The sequence below is a fragment of the Trematomus bernacchii genome, unplaced genomic scaffold (genome assembly GCF_902827165.1).
Source record: "Trematomus bernacchii unplaced genomic scaffold, fTreBer1.1, whole genome shotgun sequence".
Taxonomy (NCBI): Eukaryota; Metazoa; Chordata; class Actinopteri; order Perciformes; family Nototheniidae; genus Trematomus; species Trematomus bernacchii.
In genome coordinates, this window is record NW_022987745.1 from 297,181 (window position 1) to 314,976 (window position 17,796).

At 40.1% G+C, this 17,796-nt stretch overlaps 1 protein-coding gene across 1 annotated transcript; it reads right to left on the minus strand.

Annotated features, from left to right (window-relative positions):
- Positions 1 to 1,197: 1,197 nt before the first annotated feature.
- Positions 1,198 to 17,267, minus strand: LOC117496432 (cyclic AMP-responsive element-binding protein 3-like protein 4). The gene is given in 11 exon segments (XM_034148101.1): positions 1,198 to 2,698; positions 6,435 to 6,528; positions 7,866 to 7,950; positions 8,034 to 8,102; positions 9,786 to 9,892; positions 10,521 to 10,610; positions 10,689 to 10,756; positions 11,274 to 11,349; positions 11,351 to 11,497; positions 11,726 to 11,836; positions 17,163 to 17,267. Coding segments are annotated over 10 exon segments (1,065 nt in total). The 5' UTR covers positions 11,834 to 11,836; positions 17,163 to 17,267; the 3' UTR covers positions 1,198 to 2,477.
- Between the last annotated feature and the right edge of the window lie 529 nt (positions 17,268 to 17,796).

The window sequence follows — 17,796 nt, forward strand, 5'->3', positions numbered from 1 at the left end:
AACATCTGAGTACTTCTACTTTTACTTGAGGAACATTTTTAAAGCAGGACTTTCCAATTCAATGGAAGTCTATTAGAAAATTACCCAACTTCTCACATGATTCATTTGTGATTTTGAGGCTCTCAGGTGTGAAATGAAGGAGCAAGAGCACTCTGCAAAGCCTGTTCCTGGATACATTAAGGTGTACAAGGAAAACACAAATCTAAAAGAGTTCACCATCCGTGTAGCAGAGAGGAAACAAAGACCGGATGTACGATGATCCATCCGGGTGAAACCACTTTACTTGTATCACTGCCCATACAAACACAATTTTCCCCGCTGTTGGTTCTTCACATTAAAAGCTTTCAGCTGGCAAAGAGACTTGAGCTTCATGGGCCTGGCTATTCTGCAATAAAACAGGTCTATTCAATCAGGTATAGATATATTCTGCATATTCTCAGACTTAAAAATCACATGGACGTCAAGCACAAAGAGAGAAAGCAACAATGATCTGTGTTGGGTGTATTATCAATGTAATTATCAATTCTAACAGTGTCGACCCTCTGATAGCTTTGGTCATGGACATTTGGGAACTTAAAAAATGGTTAATTGGCCAAATAAGGTTAAAAAACTCTAGTGTTGACCAGTTCTCCTATGAGAATTATTATGACCCAATATTGGACATCATTTCTTTAACAATGCAATGAACCCACCCTGACCTCTAATCAAGAACAAAATACCAAAATCTTTTGCTATACGCTGAATGTCCAATATGAACTCAAACATACCTTCATAACTGTAGACGACAAAGTTGGTGTGACCCGAGGAGTGAGGGTGGTCATTCCTGTCACCAATCACCACCGTGAGCGTGCTGGTGGAGCTCATTGGAGGAGAGCCGCTGTCAATCATCAGAATGGGGAGGCGGTACTCCTTTTGTCGCTCGCGGTCGAAGGTCCGGAGCGCAGTGATGGCCGCGCTGCCGTTACGGAAGTCCGTCAGGTTGAAGTTTGTGAGCATGAGAAGGCGAATGGAGAACGGGCCGCCGTACAAGATCTGAGTACTTCTAATTTTACTCAAGTACAAGATCTGAGTACTTCTACTTTTACTCAAGTACATGATCAGAGTACTTCTACTTTTACTCAAGTACATGATCAGAGTACTTCTCTCTCTGTAAACGAGGCACTTAAAGAGACAGAATTATAATGAATCACAGACAGACTCGTTGTTCCCTTTTAATAAAGAATGAATGAATCATTAACCCTGTGAGCCGATTCATGAGAAACACAAAGCTGTTAGAGAGGAGTCGCTCCACTGCAGGGTTAACATACTAATAATAATACTAATAATACTAAACCCAGCTTTGCATGGTTTTATCTGAACGTTTCTCAGGTCTGTCATGTTTCTGTAATTCCAATGGACTCAAATATATTAATTTAACACTTAGTGACGCAACAACATTCAAACATTAATCCACGAGGACTTTTGGTTAAAATTAAATTAAAAACAGCCAGAGTAAGACTCAATAGATCCCTCTTACAAAGAAAAAGTGATTTTAAAATATCCAAATTACTTTAAGAGCTTTAAAACAAACAACCTCTTCTGATAAAACTAAAAATACATCCATAAAATTACACAATATTTACTTTCAGCTTCAACATACCTGTGTTCAAAAATCAACGTCTGCTCTGATTGGGTTAAAAGACAAATATTGCAAAGCATGTGATTCTCTCTCTGGACTGATTTTGAGTTTTGGGTCAATTTTGAAGATTAAGGGAACTCAGATTGCTCATTTATTTGATAAGAAAGTGTCCACAGTAGAGATAATAATGTTCATCTTGTGCTCTCTGTATCCAATGGTCCAACTCTACTCATGGTAGTCAGAATCAGTCCACAGAGAGAACAGATATGATCACTTTCTGGTTAAAACTGACATTTCTGATCCTGAAAATGTCAGAAATTGCTTCAACATATTCAATAACTCCCAACACCACTCCTAAACTCTCCAAATTAATGGTAATTAACACAACTTATGCTAATTGTTCACATGCCCCAACATTATGCAGGTTAGCATCCGGCAGTTTCTATGTGCTGGAGACCCTACTATACATTTATATCATAAAACTTTGGGGTCCTCAACATTTCCTGGTTCACTAAGCTGACAGCTAGACTCTGATTTAAATAAGGGATCTAAAAGTGTTCGTGTTGTGAAGTTGATTTAGTAAAAGAAGATATCGCCACTGATTTGCAGACGTCTCTCTCCTAATGTGAGTCAATGGGAAAATGTCTCTTTGGGCCAAAATGACGTCACGCGAGTTGTAGTACCGCCGTTTGTCCACTAAGAAAATGTTATTAATCGCCCTCTTAAGGCGCTCCTCCTCGGGGCTCGGTGACTGCAGTGTTTTGGGAATCGAACCACCGCCCCCCCCCCCCCCGACCCCCCGATTGGTGGATTCGTCTCCTGAACAGTCCAGTCCTGGTCCTGGTGCTCTAGCCTCGTGTTACATCTCGTCAGCGTGAGCAGGTTTTGCAGGGTCTGGGGTGGCGGGCGCCGAGCGGTTCCCCTCTGCAGCCGCCACATCGGAGCCTGGGTTTCCGAGGCTTTCTATTGGCTGTTGTAGGACGGCGGGGCCCTCCGGTCCTGCTGACTCCCCGGGGTCAGAGGTCACTGACGGGGAGTCGGACTCCGCTGGGTGCTCCGTCAGGATGTTCCTGGAAATCACTAGAGAGAAGAAGATTATTTCACTTCACAACGCCGCATGTGGAGGAGGTGTGTAATCTGCTGCCACAAAAACAATCACAGCATCAAAATCTTCATTAATGCGAATACACCACTGTATATATTGTCAATACACATTTTTACATACTTATTGTTATATTTTGTCTGATGAGAAAATGTTTACTTTAATTAAAAACATTTATTTATTCTACTATTTCAACAATTAGACAGTTTATACATCTGAAAAACATACAAAATGAGTAGAAGCGGGAGGGCAGAGTTTATACAGAGGTAGCCCTCCCGTTAGTCCCGTTAACTTCTTATGTTTATTTAAATATCTTTATTCCATTTTATTTTAACCTTTTAAAGTTATTTTATTTCTGTAGCATGATTCAGACGCTAGGCCATTCCAAGTGCTTCACGTAGGCAATTGCACATTTTACTTCAAATTATTATGTCTACATAAATATTTTATCAGTTTTATTGGCACATTTTTACTTAATATTTATAGTTTTATTTATGATATTTAAATGATTTTGTTACTGCCAGTTTTACTGTAACCTCTTGTTTTTGTATTAAGGTAGGCTATTTTCTCACATTTAGTTTAAAATATCAAGAGAACTTTGATAGAAGTTTTTAGTATTTACAGAAATGTACAAAAGGCCTTGATGTTTCCTCTCAAAATAAAACATTTTCAAGGATTTGTTGAACCTGTGATGCAAATATGGGCTCAGAACAGTCTCATAATACACACATGCACACAGAAGGATCCACACTTGTGTTTTTCAATGCTCACACAAATGTCTTCCGTTTCATATTCATGTAAATAAAATCCAAATACAGAAAAAAGTTTTACATATGTATTTTTGATCCTCACATATTTGTTTTCCGTTTAAAACCCCTGAACCTGCAAACACAACCCGCTTTCTGTGCATGGATCGCTGTGCATTCGTGTGTGGGTTTTTTGAGACTCCCCTGACGGTGACCCGATTCGTACTTGTACTATTTTCTATCTATAGCCAATCAGAAGTCTCCTCCATTCTAAGCCAATCACATGAGCGCGCCCCCACGAGGGTATGATTTCTTGCGTTCATGACGTAGCGTTTCATATACGCATTTTGCGCTGTCCGGAGCTGACAGGCGCTAATCTCAGGACACCTCCACTAGTGATGGGAATTATGGCTCTTTGAAGGGAGCCGGATCTTATGGCTCCGTTCCTTTCAAAGAGCCGTTCAAAAGAGCCGTTTTTTTAAAGGGGTCGGGGTTACTAGGTTTATCTGCGAAATAATCACCAGGATAATGATTGACTGTATTGCCAGACCTAATGTCAATAATCGGCATTGTAAACATGACACAAGGTGGCGCCATATCCATGTCATTCATGTCAGTGAATGTACTTTGAATTTACCCTCTGTATGTGTTAAGTAAATAAAGTTGCCTTGCCTTGAATGAAATTCACGCAACTCTTAATATTAGATAGTGTGTTTTTAAGTGGCGATGGAGATTATTTGTTGACCCTGCTTTAAAGGATATTTTGCCTTTACAAATGGTGCGCTTTATCACTGCCTGGGTTTTGGGTGAAGTGAATCCAGATGCTGCTGCGTTTTCGCGTTTGGCTCATTTTCCATCTGAAAAACACGTTGTCTATCTGTCCAGTACCACTTGTTATGACTTCTCTCCCTCGCGTATTCCGTTAAGACCCACCCCATCTCACTCCTCGAGCTGAAACCTACCAATCAGAGTAGGGGCGGGTCTTCACAGAATACGTTTGGGGAACAAAATCAAGCTTTTTAAAAGGCGAGTGGATTTGGCAGGCAGTGAGTGCGGACCAACGATTGAACGATAAAAAGAACGGCTCTCACCAAGTACGACTCGGTTCCCCTCGTTCGTACCAAAGAGCCGTTCAAAAGAATCGGCTCGTTCGCGACCGACACATCACTAACCTCCACTCCCAGTACAGCGCCACTTTCCGAACAGGAAATGCACGCAAATACAATATTTTATATTATTAAGGTACAGCACCACTTTCCAAACCATTAATGAATGCTTGTGTACACAAAACGGCCGGCAGAACTGTTTTAGCAACATTTGACCAATCACAAACATGGACAAGCGTACTAACAGCGCAGCGTCATACTTCCTGAATGAAAAGTGAACTTTAATATTAGACAAATATGAAGAAGTTAAACTTTAAACATCCATGACTTAAACACTTTATCCAGGATAAAAGCCACATAGCTGCACCTGCAAGGTGAATACAGCTGGTAACAGAGAAAGTGTTTGAATGCGTACATTAACAGGTTTATGAAATCACTGCCCCGTCCAAGACACGAGTGGATCTGACTTTAATTACATTTGACTCGAGTGTTTCGTCAACTTAATGTGTTGCTTAAAATAATACTTCTGCATACAGTATGTGACACTGTGAGTGTTGCACGGCCAGATACGGCTCAAGAAGCTGACTCAGATGAATGAGGCGAGTAAACACAGCTGACAGCCGGCGTGAAACTCGAGCGATTATTCGCATCGCGTCCGGTGTGAACGCACCATTATTACAAGTATTATATCATTACAAAATAAAATCGCCACTTTCCGAACAGGAAATGCACGCTAATACAATATTTTATATTATTATTATTTTTATTATTGTTATTATATATATATATATAATAACAATAATAAAAATAATAAACTTGTATTTTAGTTACACCCGCTATTGGTAATCTTGGTCAACATTGGACCTTCAAGGTTCAAGGTTCTTTATTGTCAAACTAACATAGCTACAGAGTAATTATGTCGTTGAAAATCTTATGTCACAGGCTTCTCCAACAATGCAACATAATAATAATACAGATAGTAAAAGTAATACAAAAAGAAAAATAGTTCTAAAATAAAGTGAGTATGTGGAATAGTGCAGTATTGACCTTGACACCGTCCACATAGCTATAGTGAAATAATATAATAGAAAACATTAAGCCTCTTTGATTTAATAATCGGAGCTGAAACCTCTCTGCCATCTCATATAACACACACTTCCTTATCAGTCCTGAGATTAGCGCCTGCAGGCAGGCTCCATGGACCTGTCAGCTCCGGACAGCGCAAAATGCGTACACGAGGGGAGTCTCAAAAAACCCACACACGAATGCACAGCGATCCATGCACAGAAAGCGGTTTGTGTTTGCAGGTGCAGAGGTTTTAAACAGAAAACAAATATGTGTGGATCAAAAATAGATATGTAAAACTTTGTTCTGTATTTGGATTTTATTTCCATGAATATGAAACGTGTGGGGGAAACTTCTGAAGCAATTGGAAACAGGACTCAGAGAGACACGAGGAGAGTTTGATGGCAAACACTGACGGTTTATTTGGAGCTTCGGGCCACGATCTGACCACACGGTAGAGATGCCAAACCAATTCTGAAGAACTCTCCCCCAGACCCGTGTATTTAGCTAGTTCAAAGAGAATAATCAATATGTGCAGAACAAGAGAGAATGATAACACCTCTATCAGCTGACGCCAACAGGCAGGAGCAGAGAGACGAAACACTGAGAGCACAGCAGCCAAGGTTACAGGTGTGTGCTCAGACAGATTCAACTGATAAACTGGGTCAAAGTTATTAATATTTCCCCGACAAAACGGAACACATTTGTGTGTGCATTGAAAAACACAAGTGTGATTCCTTCTGTGTGCATGTGTGTATTATGAGACTGTTCTGAGCCCATATACAAAGCTCACTGACCTCCAGTCGGCCTGTAGTCGTCGTCTGAAGAAGAGTTTCGGCTGAACGGACTGAAACTCGGCAGGATGATCAGACCCAGAGACACCAGGATGATCTGTAGACACACACACACACACACACACTTTATCTCACATGTGTGATATTGGGCTATTAGCCTGTTAAGCCCCAAAGCCCCCCTCGGGGGGTCTTTTTTTTTTTCACAAATTAAAAAAAAAAAAAAAAGTTTTTTTTTAATTTTTTTTATTTCATTTTTTTTTTTCTTTGAATGGAATGAATACCTATGGTGCCGAAAGCCTATTCCGCCTGGAACTTTTTTTTGCTAAATCTCTCTAAAAAGGTCAAATTTAACTTGTTTTGCCTCAATCTTGATACAGGGTACTTATATGTTATAGTTTGGATTCCTAAAGCTTTTAGTCTACTAACCCATCATTCAAGGGTGGTTTTCACTATAAGTAATGTTTTTTCTTTAGGCGGAGGTAAGAATTTACCTTTTTTGACTATGTTCCATCTGAATTTACTCACAGATGTAACCTTGCTTTGATAAAAGAAATTATTCATATAACCCTTTTAGAAGTTAAGTTGTAGTCATTTGTTTTGGGCATGTCATTTTCGAGCCTGAAACATGAAAAACAGGCTCGGGGCTTAACAGGTTAAAGATAACAAATAAACTTTGAATGTCTTTACTGTCCGGTATGAGCCAGGTAAGCCATGTACGACAAAAGGAAGTCATGGAGAAAATGACGCCTTATTATGCAAGAAAAATTATTTCTATTAATACCCATAATGTCTCAGATTCAGCTGCACGCCATGCAACAAACCCTGTTCATATTTTCACTTAGTTTACTGTTTGAAAGCATACAAAAAAAACTGTTCACCACTTAATTTTCATTGTCGTTGGCGACAGACAACACGGACAAACTGGATTAGTTTCCAGGATCTATGGATATCAGTGGCAGCACACACACACACACTCTCGATTTCTCAATCTCTTGCAGACACATGCACACACACTCTTGAGACTACATAAAGTTAACCTCAAACACACAGGCTCTCAATCTGTCACACACACACACACACACACACACACACACACACACACACACACACACACACACACACACACACACACACACACACACACACACACACACACACACACACACACACACACACACACACACACACACACACACACACACACACACACACACACACACACACACACACACACACACACACACACACACACACACACACACACACACACACACACACCACACACACACACACACACACACACACACACACCACACACACACACACACACACACACACACACACACACACACACACACACACACACACACACACACACACACACACACACACACACACACACACACACACACACACACACACACACACACACACCAGTAGGCAGGTGCTGGTCTGGGCTCCCCGGCTCACGGTGTGCTTGATGAGAGACTGGAGCTGCTGCAGGTGAGCCAGCAGAGACCTGAGCAGAAAAACAGCTTTCTTATAAATAAAGTTACGTTTAATAAAGTAGACGGTGATAAATAAGAAGAAGAGCGGTCGTACATGTTGTGTTTCTCCAGCTGACCCACGGTGCGCTGCAGCTCCTTGTTCTGCACCGAGCACGCTGCTGCCCTTTACAACACACAGATAATACACACCTTTATTACGTTATCTGTAGAGCTCCTTTCATGCAAACAGATCATTGCAGCATTACCCATAATCCCCTCTGTTTCAGCCCTGTTTCCAAAGTGCTGATTCTCTGTCTGTTACTTTAGATGAAAATAAGGAGCCCCTCCCCACGCCCCTCAGAGATATTTGATTAAAAAGAACTCAATGGTGCTCTAGGAGGAGATTCAGGTGATAAGGTGGGGGGGGGGGGGGGGTTACCTTGTTGGTTGCTGATTGGCTAATGGTTACACAAGACAAAACATCGTTATGACATCATCAAGTGGCCAAAATCTGATCAGCTCATTTTCAGACAGGTTTTTATAGAAATGGATCAAAAAGAGAGAGAATCTTTGTTCCTGAAACTTTCAGAGTCTCTTTACACAGAGGGGACACATGTTGATGAAGAAGAGACATGAAGAAGAGGGGACACATGTTGATGTAGAAGAGACATGAAGAAGAGGGGACACATGTTGATGTAGAAGAGACATGAGGAAGAGGGGACACATGTTGATGTAGAAGAGACATGAGGAAGAGGGGACACATGTTGATGTAGAAGAGACATGAAGAAGAGGGGACACATGTTGATGTAGAAGAGACATGAAGAAGAGGGGACACATGTTGATGTAGAAGAGACATGAAGAAGAGGGGACACGTGTTGATGTAGAAGAGACATGGAGAAGAGGGGACACATGTTGATGTAGAAGAGACATGAAGAAGAGGGGACACATGTTGATGTAGAAGAGACATGAAGAAGAGGGGACACATGTTGATGTAGAAGAGACATGAAGAAGAGGGGACACATGTTGATGACGAAGAGACATGAAGAAGAGGGGACACATGTTGATGTAGAAGAGACATGAAGAAGAGGGGACACATGTTGATGTAGAAGAGACATGAAGAAGAGGGGACACGTGTTGATGTAGAAGAGACATGAAGAAGAGGGGACACGTGTTGATGTAGAAGAGACATGAAGAAGAGGGGACACATGTTGATGTAGAAGAGACATGAAGAAGAGGGGACACATGTTGATGTAGAAGAGACATGAAGAAGAGGGGACACATGTTGATGACGAAGAGACATGAAGAAGAGGGGACACATGTTGATGTAGAAGAGACATGAAGAAGAGGGGACACATGTTGATGTAGAAGAGACATGAAGAAGAGGGGACACATGTTGATGTAGAAGAGACATGAAGAAGAGGGGACACGTGTTGATGTAGAAGAGACATGAAGAAGAGGGGACACGTGTTGATGTAGAAGAGACATGAAGAAGTGGATTTTGCATAATTGGCGCCGGCCTCTCCATACTTTTCGTATTATTTATATTCTATTTTATTTGTATTGACTCGACTGTGTGATTGTGTTGCTGTTGGAGGAGCCTGTGACCTCAGATGTATCATTGCCATATCTACACTGTAGCTATGTACACATGACCATAAAAGCCTTGAACCTTGAGTCTTGAAAGTGGAGTGCTGTGCAGATTTTAGGAGGTGATTGTTTCCATCAATTGCCTCTCTTTGTTTTCATGTTATCCCGGTCCTAGTGGAGCGACACCTCGTGGGGCCCCTGACACTGTTGGCCCCCCGGTCCTGTCCCCGGTGTATCAGAACGGAGATGTATGGATAAATGGATGCAGGTGTCTGGTTACCTGCTCTCCAGCCCGTCGATGTAATCCTTCCTCCTCCGCCGGCTGTCCTGAGCCGACTGCTTGTTCCGGATCTTTCTCCGAACTCTCTTCAGGACCCTCTCCTCAGCCTGAGGACGCATTCAGAAAACACAACATGTGAGAGCAATGACAAATAACACAAACCACTGTGCAGCAACACTCATCTGCATCTCATCCTGATATTCCCACTATCCGCGGAGAGGAATCAGAGATATTAAAGTCAAGTACATCCCAGAATCTCAGAGGTTCGTTTTTTTACTTTTTACTACATTTGTCCGAAAGCTTCAGTTACTTTAAGATTACAGATGTGAAACATGTCTTAGAAATGTCTGAAAGCTTTCATAATCTCATGAAAAAAAGGTTAATATCCTGAATTTTTCTCAAAATATTTTTTTTTTTACATTTTCTACAAAATCACAAAATTATGTATTTTTCTAAAAAATACGGACTTTTTTTTTCAAAATCTCAAAATTCTGACTTTTTTTCAAAATCTCAAAATTCTGACTTTTTCTAAAAAATACGGACATTTTTTCAAAATCTCAAAATTCTGACTTTTTCTAAAAAATACAGACTTTTTTTCAAAATCTCAAAATTCTGACTTTTTCTAAAAAATACGGACTTTTTTTTTCAAAATCTCAAAATTCGGACTTTCGCTAAAAATTCGGACTTTCTCTCAAAATTTTCACAACAGAAACCAACAGTACATAAAAGAGAGACCTTGGTGAGAGGGAGGCTGCTTGGCAGAGCAACTCCTTCCTGAGTCAGAAGCTTCTGCTCCTCCTCCGTCAGACACAGCTCCTGGTACAGCTGCAAGAAGGAGAAGAGTCAGGAGGAGGAGGAGGAGGAAGAATACATCATATAAAACATGTATCTGCAGTCTCTCACCTGGTCAGGGACAGGAAGCTCGTTGACGATGCACGAGTCTGAGAACAGCAGCTGCGAGCTCCATTCACCTGCACGGGACAGGAAGTGACATCACGGTTAAGAACGCGATCAACATGACTTTGTTTGGGAAGAAGACAGACAAAGAAATAAATACAGACAATCGTTCCACATTTTCAGGATCATAAGTGGCAGTTTTGAGTCCCCTAAAATGAGAGTAATGAACCCAAGATCCATCAGAATCAGCCCAGAGAACAGATTTAAACTTTCTGTTTAAAACTGACATTTCATGATCCTGAAAATGTCAGAAATTGATTCAGCGTCCTCAATAACCCCCTAACCCAATCCAGAGCTGTCCAAATCAGCCAAGCCATGGTTAACTATTGTCTCCATTGATGCTAATTAACACAACTTATCCTATTTTTCGCAAATTGCCCGACATATGAAAGTTAGCATCCGGCAGTTTCTATGTTCTGGAGACCCTACTATACATTTCTATCATAACACTTTGGGGTATCACTATCAACATCTCCTGTTTCCCAGCAGGACTCTGATCTCTTAAAGAGTTCCATGTGGACCCCCCCTCACCCAGCTCTATGGAGATCATGTTATCAGGTCTAGGTTTGGTCTGCAGGCCGTTGACCTCGTACACCAGCTGGTAGACGTTGGGTGGGGGGGGTGGAGCTGACGGGGGGGGGGTCCTCTGAGACGCTGCTGTCGCTCTCAGACGAGGAGGGGAGCGGCCCGCTGGGAAACACCTCGTTAGGGTCCACGGCCTGAAGGACGTCCTCCGACTCGCTCTCATTCAGAACCTGAGGGGAGGACATGGTTTTAATCAAGGCATCGAGATATTTAGTTTATTTGTTTATAGTGTCGTGGACATTCCCCTTTGATCAACTGTCACAAAAAATAGTAAATGGGGCAGCTTTAGCTAACATTCTCAGTGTGTACTTTTGCCGTCTCTGATATCTGTTAGTGACAGTTTTTACCCAGGTGACTCCACCTGTACTACCCACAATGCCACAGCGCTGCAGACTCACACAGTCGGGGTCCACTGCCCAGTCCTGCAGGGGCTTCTGGGAGAAAGCTGTGTGCCAATTGTCGGACTCCTCGCCGCTCAGGAACATCTCCCCGCTGTCCGAGTCCATCACCTGCACACAGGAGGGTACAACAGAGTACTTTTACTCAAGTACTGCACTACAGTATCTGAGGAATTCAGAATCAGAGACACAACATGATACAAAAACACAGAACATGATACAAAGAGACAAAACGTGACTTCAAAGACACAACGTGACTTCAAAGAGACACAACGTGCACAACATGACTTCAAAGACACATAACGTGATTTCAAAGAGACACAACGTGACTTCAAAGAGACACAACGTGACTTCAAAGGGACAACGTGATTTCAAAGGGACACAACGTGACTTCAAAGAGACAAAACGTGACTTCAAAGGGACACAACTTGACTTCAAAGAGACACACCGAGCACAACGTGACTTCAAAGACACACAACATGATTTCAAAGACACACATGACTTCAAACACACACAACGTGACTTCAAATAGACACAACGTGACTTCAAAGACACACAACGTGACTTCAAAGAGACACAACGTGACTTCAAAGACACACAACGTGACTTCAAAGACACACAACGTGACTTCAAAGAGACACAACGTGACTTCAAAGACACACAACGTGACTTCAAAGAGACACAACGTGACTTCAAAGACACACAACGTGACTTCAAAGACACACAACATGACTTCAAAGACACACAACGTGACTTCAAAGAGACAAAACGTGACTTCAAAGACACAACGCGACTTCAAAGGGACACAACTTGACTTCAAAGAGACACACCGAGCACAACGTGACTTCAAAGAGACACAACGTGACTTCAAAGACACACAACGTGACTTCAAAGACACACAACGTGACTTCAAAGACACACAACGTGACTTCAAAGAGACACAACGTGACTTCAAAGAGACACAACATGACTTCAAAAACACACGTGACTTCGAATAAACACAACGTGACTTCAAAGACACACAACGTGACTTCAAAGACACACAACGTGACTTCAAAGAGACACAACGTGACTTCAAAGAGACACAACGTGACTTCAAAGAGACACAACGTGACTTCAAAGAGACACAACGTGACTTCAAAGAGACACAACATGACTTCAAAAACACACGTGACTTCGAATAAACACAACGTGACTTCAAAGACACACAACGTGACTTCAAAGACACACAACGTGACTTCAAAGACACACAACATGACTTCAAAGAGACACAACGTGACTTCGAATAGACACAACGTGACTTCGAATAGACACAACGTGACTTCAAAGACACACAACGTGACTTCAAAGACACACAACGTGACTTCAAAGAGACACAACGTGACTTCAAAGAGACACAACGTGACTTCAAAGACACACAACATGACTTCAAAGACACACAACGTGACTTCAAATAGACACAACGTGATTTCAAATAGACACAACGTGATTTCAAATAGACACAACGTGATGCAAAGAGGAAAATCTGAAACCACATTCAAGACCCTCCTGAAAAACCTGTTCTTGTTATTTGACTTGTCTCCTTCATGATCACCTGTTTGTGTTTCTATCATGTTCGGTTACCTCTTAGAGTATTTACTATATTGTACGGTGTCCTTGGGTGTGGTGAAAGTTGAATAAAATGTGTTATTATTATTAATTATAAAAAACACAATAAGTAAAAAACAAATAACAGATAAAGAGCTAAGTAGCAGTATTTTGTATTTGTTTAAACAAATAGAGTTCAAGAGGAAGCTGTTAGATAAAGTGTGAAGTGCACAAGGTTTTATATTCGGACTTTGCTCGAGTGAAACCAAGTTAAGATATTCTATACTTGTTGGACTTTTTACTCCACAACATTTATATGACAGCTTCAGTTAAATATTGATCTGTATAAATAAAAAAAGGACAAAAAAATCGATCTCTCTATTGTCTATAAATAAATTACTTTTTATATATTGTTCTCTAATTATCTGACACTCACCTGCAGTGACGAGAGAGAGAGAGAGCGAGAGAGAAGATAAACACAAACCAACCCAGGTGAGGAAACAAAGGAGGAGGATATCCTGGTGTACACACACACACACACACACACGTTGTGTGTGCTCGACTTCCTGCATAGAAACTAAGGCCATAAGGAGCTGAATGTGTGTGTGTGTGTGTGTGTGTGTGTGTGTGTGTGTGTGTGTGTGTGTGTGTGTATAATCACGGTGCTGCCAACTATCATATAACAGCTTATACTGTCATAAAAGAGCACACACACACATACCATGTATACATCACTTCAGGGGACATTACATTGACTTACATGCATTTCCTGGAGACTTATCCTAACCCTACCTTAACCAACACATGCCTAACCCTTACCCTTACCCTTAACCTTACCCTAACCTATTCTTCACCCTAAAATGAATGATTCCCCTCATGGGGACCTCCATTATGTCCCCATAAAGGAGGTGAGTCCCCACACGTGACTGTGTAAACAGATTTAGGTCCCCACAAGTATAGTAATGCTAGACCACACACACACACGCACGCACACGCACACACACACACACACACACACTCCTGAGAAGTTGCTAAACGTGTTCCAGTGTTCCTCTCTCCACGTTCTCCTTTCAGACAATAAGGTTGAAAAATAACCTCATTTTATATTTGAATATCAGCTGATGAAAAAACTAAAAGTGATTTCTTAAGACGCTTTGAGCACCAGGAAAAGAGCTATATAAATAACATTTATTATTATTATTATTATTATTATTATAAGGAAGGTGTATATACAGATGCACACTGACTGGTTACATGCATGCAGTAACATCAGTAACATCAGGAGTAATCTGATTACAGTTGTTTACTTGAGTTTGTTGAGATGTTATTGTTTATTGTATTGTTATTACAACTTGAAATGCTGCAATTGTGTATTAGAAGTACTCAGATCTTGTACTTTAGTAAAAGTACTCAGATCTTGTACTTTAGTAAAAGTAGAAGTACTCAGATCTTGTACTTTAGTAAAAGTACTCAGATCTTGTACTTTAGTAAAAGTAGAAGTACTCAGATCTTGTACTTTAGTCAAAGTAGAAGTACTCAGATCTTGTACTTTAGTAAAAGTAGAAGTACTCAGATCTTGTACTTTAGTAAAAGTAGAAGTACTCAGATCTTGTACTTGAGTAAAAGTAGAAGTACTCAGATCTTGTACTTGAGTAAAAGTACTCAGATCTTGTATTTTAGTAAAAGTAGAAGTACTCAGATCTTGTACTTTAGTAAAAGTACTCAGATCTTGTACTTGAGTAAAAGTAGAAGTACTCAGATCTTGTACTTGAGTAAAAGTACTCAGATCTTGTACTTTAGTAACAGTAGAAGTACCCAGATCTTGTACTTGAGTAAAAGTAGAAGTACTCAGATATTGTACTTTAGTAAAAGTAGAAGTACTCAGATCTTGTACTTGAGTAAAAGTAGAAGTACTCAGATATTGTACTTTAGTAAAAGTAGAAGTACTCAGATCTTGTACTTTAGTAACAGTAGAAGTACTCAGATCTTGTACTTGAGTAAAAGTAGAAGTACTCTGATCTTGTACTTTAGTAAAAGTAGAAGTACTCAGATCTTGTACTTGAGTAAAAGTAGAAGTACTCAGATCATGTACTTGAGTAAAAGTACTCAGATCTTGTACTTTAGTAAAAGTAGAAGTACTCAGATCTTGTACTTTAGTAACAGTAGAAGTACTCAGATCTTGTACTTGAGTAACAATAGAAGTACTCAGATCTTGTACTTGAGTAAAAGTAGAAGTACTCAGATCTTGTACTTTAGTAACAGTAGAAGTACTCAGATCTTGTACTTGAGTAAAAGTAGAAGTACTCAGAGCTTCATCAGTAACATCAGGAGTAATCTGATTACAGTTGTTTACTTGAGTTTGTTGAGATGTTATTGTTTATTGTATTGTTATTACAACTTGAAATGCTGCAATTGTGTATTAGAAGTACTCAGATCTTGTACTTTAGTAAAAGTACTCAGATCTTGTACTTTAGTAAAAGTAGAAGTACTCAGATCTTGTACTTTAGTAAAAGTACTCAGATCTTGTACTTTAGTAAAAGTAGAAGTACTCAGATCTTGTACTTTAGTCAAAGTAGAAGTACTCAGATCTTGTACTTTAGTAAAAGTAGAAGTACTCAGATCTTGTACTTTAGTAAAAGTAGAAGTACTCAGATCTTGTACTTGAGTAAAAGTAGAAGTACTCAGATCTTGTACTTGAGTAAAAGTACTCAGATCTTGTATTTTAGTAAAAGTAGAAGTACTCAGATCTTGTACTTTAGTAAAAGTACTCAGATCTTGTACTTGAGTAAAAGTAGAAGTACTCAGATCTTGTACTTGAGTAAAAGTACTCAGATCTTGTACTTTAGTAACAGTAGAAGTACCCAGATCTTGTACTTGAGTAAAAGTAGAAGTACTCAGATATTGTACTTAGTAAAAGTAGAAGTACTCAGATCTTGTACTTGAGTAAAAGTAGAAGTACTCAGATATTGTACTTTAGTAAAAGTAGAAGTACTCAGATCTTGTACTTTAGTAACAGTAGAAGTACTCAGATCTTGTACTTGAGTAAAAGTAGAAGTACTCTGATCTTGTACTTTAGTAAAAGTAGAAGTACTCAGATCTTGTACTTGAGTAAAAGTAGAAGTACTCAGATCATGTACTTGAGTAAAAGTACTCAGATCTTGTACTTTAGTAAAAGTAGAAGTACTCAGATCTTGTACTTTAGTAACAGTAGAAGTACTCAGATCTTGTACTTGAGTAACAATAGAAGTACTCAGATCTTGTACTTGAGTAAAAGTAGAAGTACTCAGATCTTGTACTTTAGTAACAGTAGAAGTACTCAGATCTTGTACTTGAGTAAAAGTAGAAGTACTCAGAGCTTGTACTTGAGTAAAAGTAGAAGTACCAGAGTGTAGGAATACTCTGTTTCAGTAAAAGTCCTGCATTCAAAATGTTCCTCAAGTAAAAGTAGAAAAGTATTCTCATCAAAATATAGTGAAAGTAGCGACAGTAAAAGTAGTCATTGTGCAGATTGGTCCATTTCAGAATAATATATATGATATGTTTTATAATGATTGATCATTAAAGTGTTCTCAAAGCTGGTGAAGGTGCAGCTAGTTTGAATGACTTTGTATACTGCAGGGTAGCTTGTGGATTTACTCCAGGTGGAACTAAAGTCTGATTTAACACTTGGTTATATTTCACATCATTCATCCAGATCTGTGAAGTTACTAAATGTATTAAATACATGTAGTGGAGGAAAAGTACACAGTAGCATAACATTGGAATACTCAAGTAAAGTACAGTATTGAGTTGATGTACGGTAGAACAGGCAGTGAGTGTGTACATTGAATATGTTCTTAATGGCACTCACCGTGCTGTGGTGGTGTTTTCAGGACGGAAACACACTGTTGCTGTTTGAAGTTTCATTAGAAATAAAAAGTCCAGCTGGCACAACACTTCCTGTTCCCCAGCTCCTCCGGCGCTTCTTCCTCTGCTGTTTTAATGGAGGTTGGTTAACAGCTCTTATGTGCATTTGTCGCCACCTTCTGGAGTGGAGAGGATCAGCACAGAATTATCCTAAAATCCTTCAAGAAGACATATCCTGCTGATGTTCAGGTGTATATCAGTATGTGGTGTCTCTACTTTAAAGAGTCCTCTCCTGCTGATGTTCAGGTGTATATCAGTATGTAGTGTCTCTACTTTAAAGAGTCCTCTCCTGCTGATGTTCAGGTGTATATCAGTATGTAGTGTCTCTACTTTAAAGAGTCCTCTCCTGCTGATGTTCAGGTGTATATCAGTATGTAGTGTCTCTACTTTAAAGAGTCCTCTCCTGCTGATGTTCAGGTGTATATCAGTATGTAGTGTCTCTACTTTAAAGAGTCCTCTCCTGCTGATGTTCAGGTGTATATCAGTATGTAGTGTCTCTACTTTAAAGAGTCCTCTCCTGCTGATGTTCAGGTGTATATCAGTATGTAGTGTCTCTACTTTAAAGAGTCCTCTCCTGC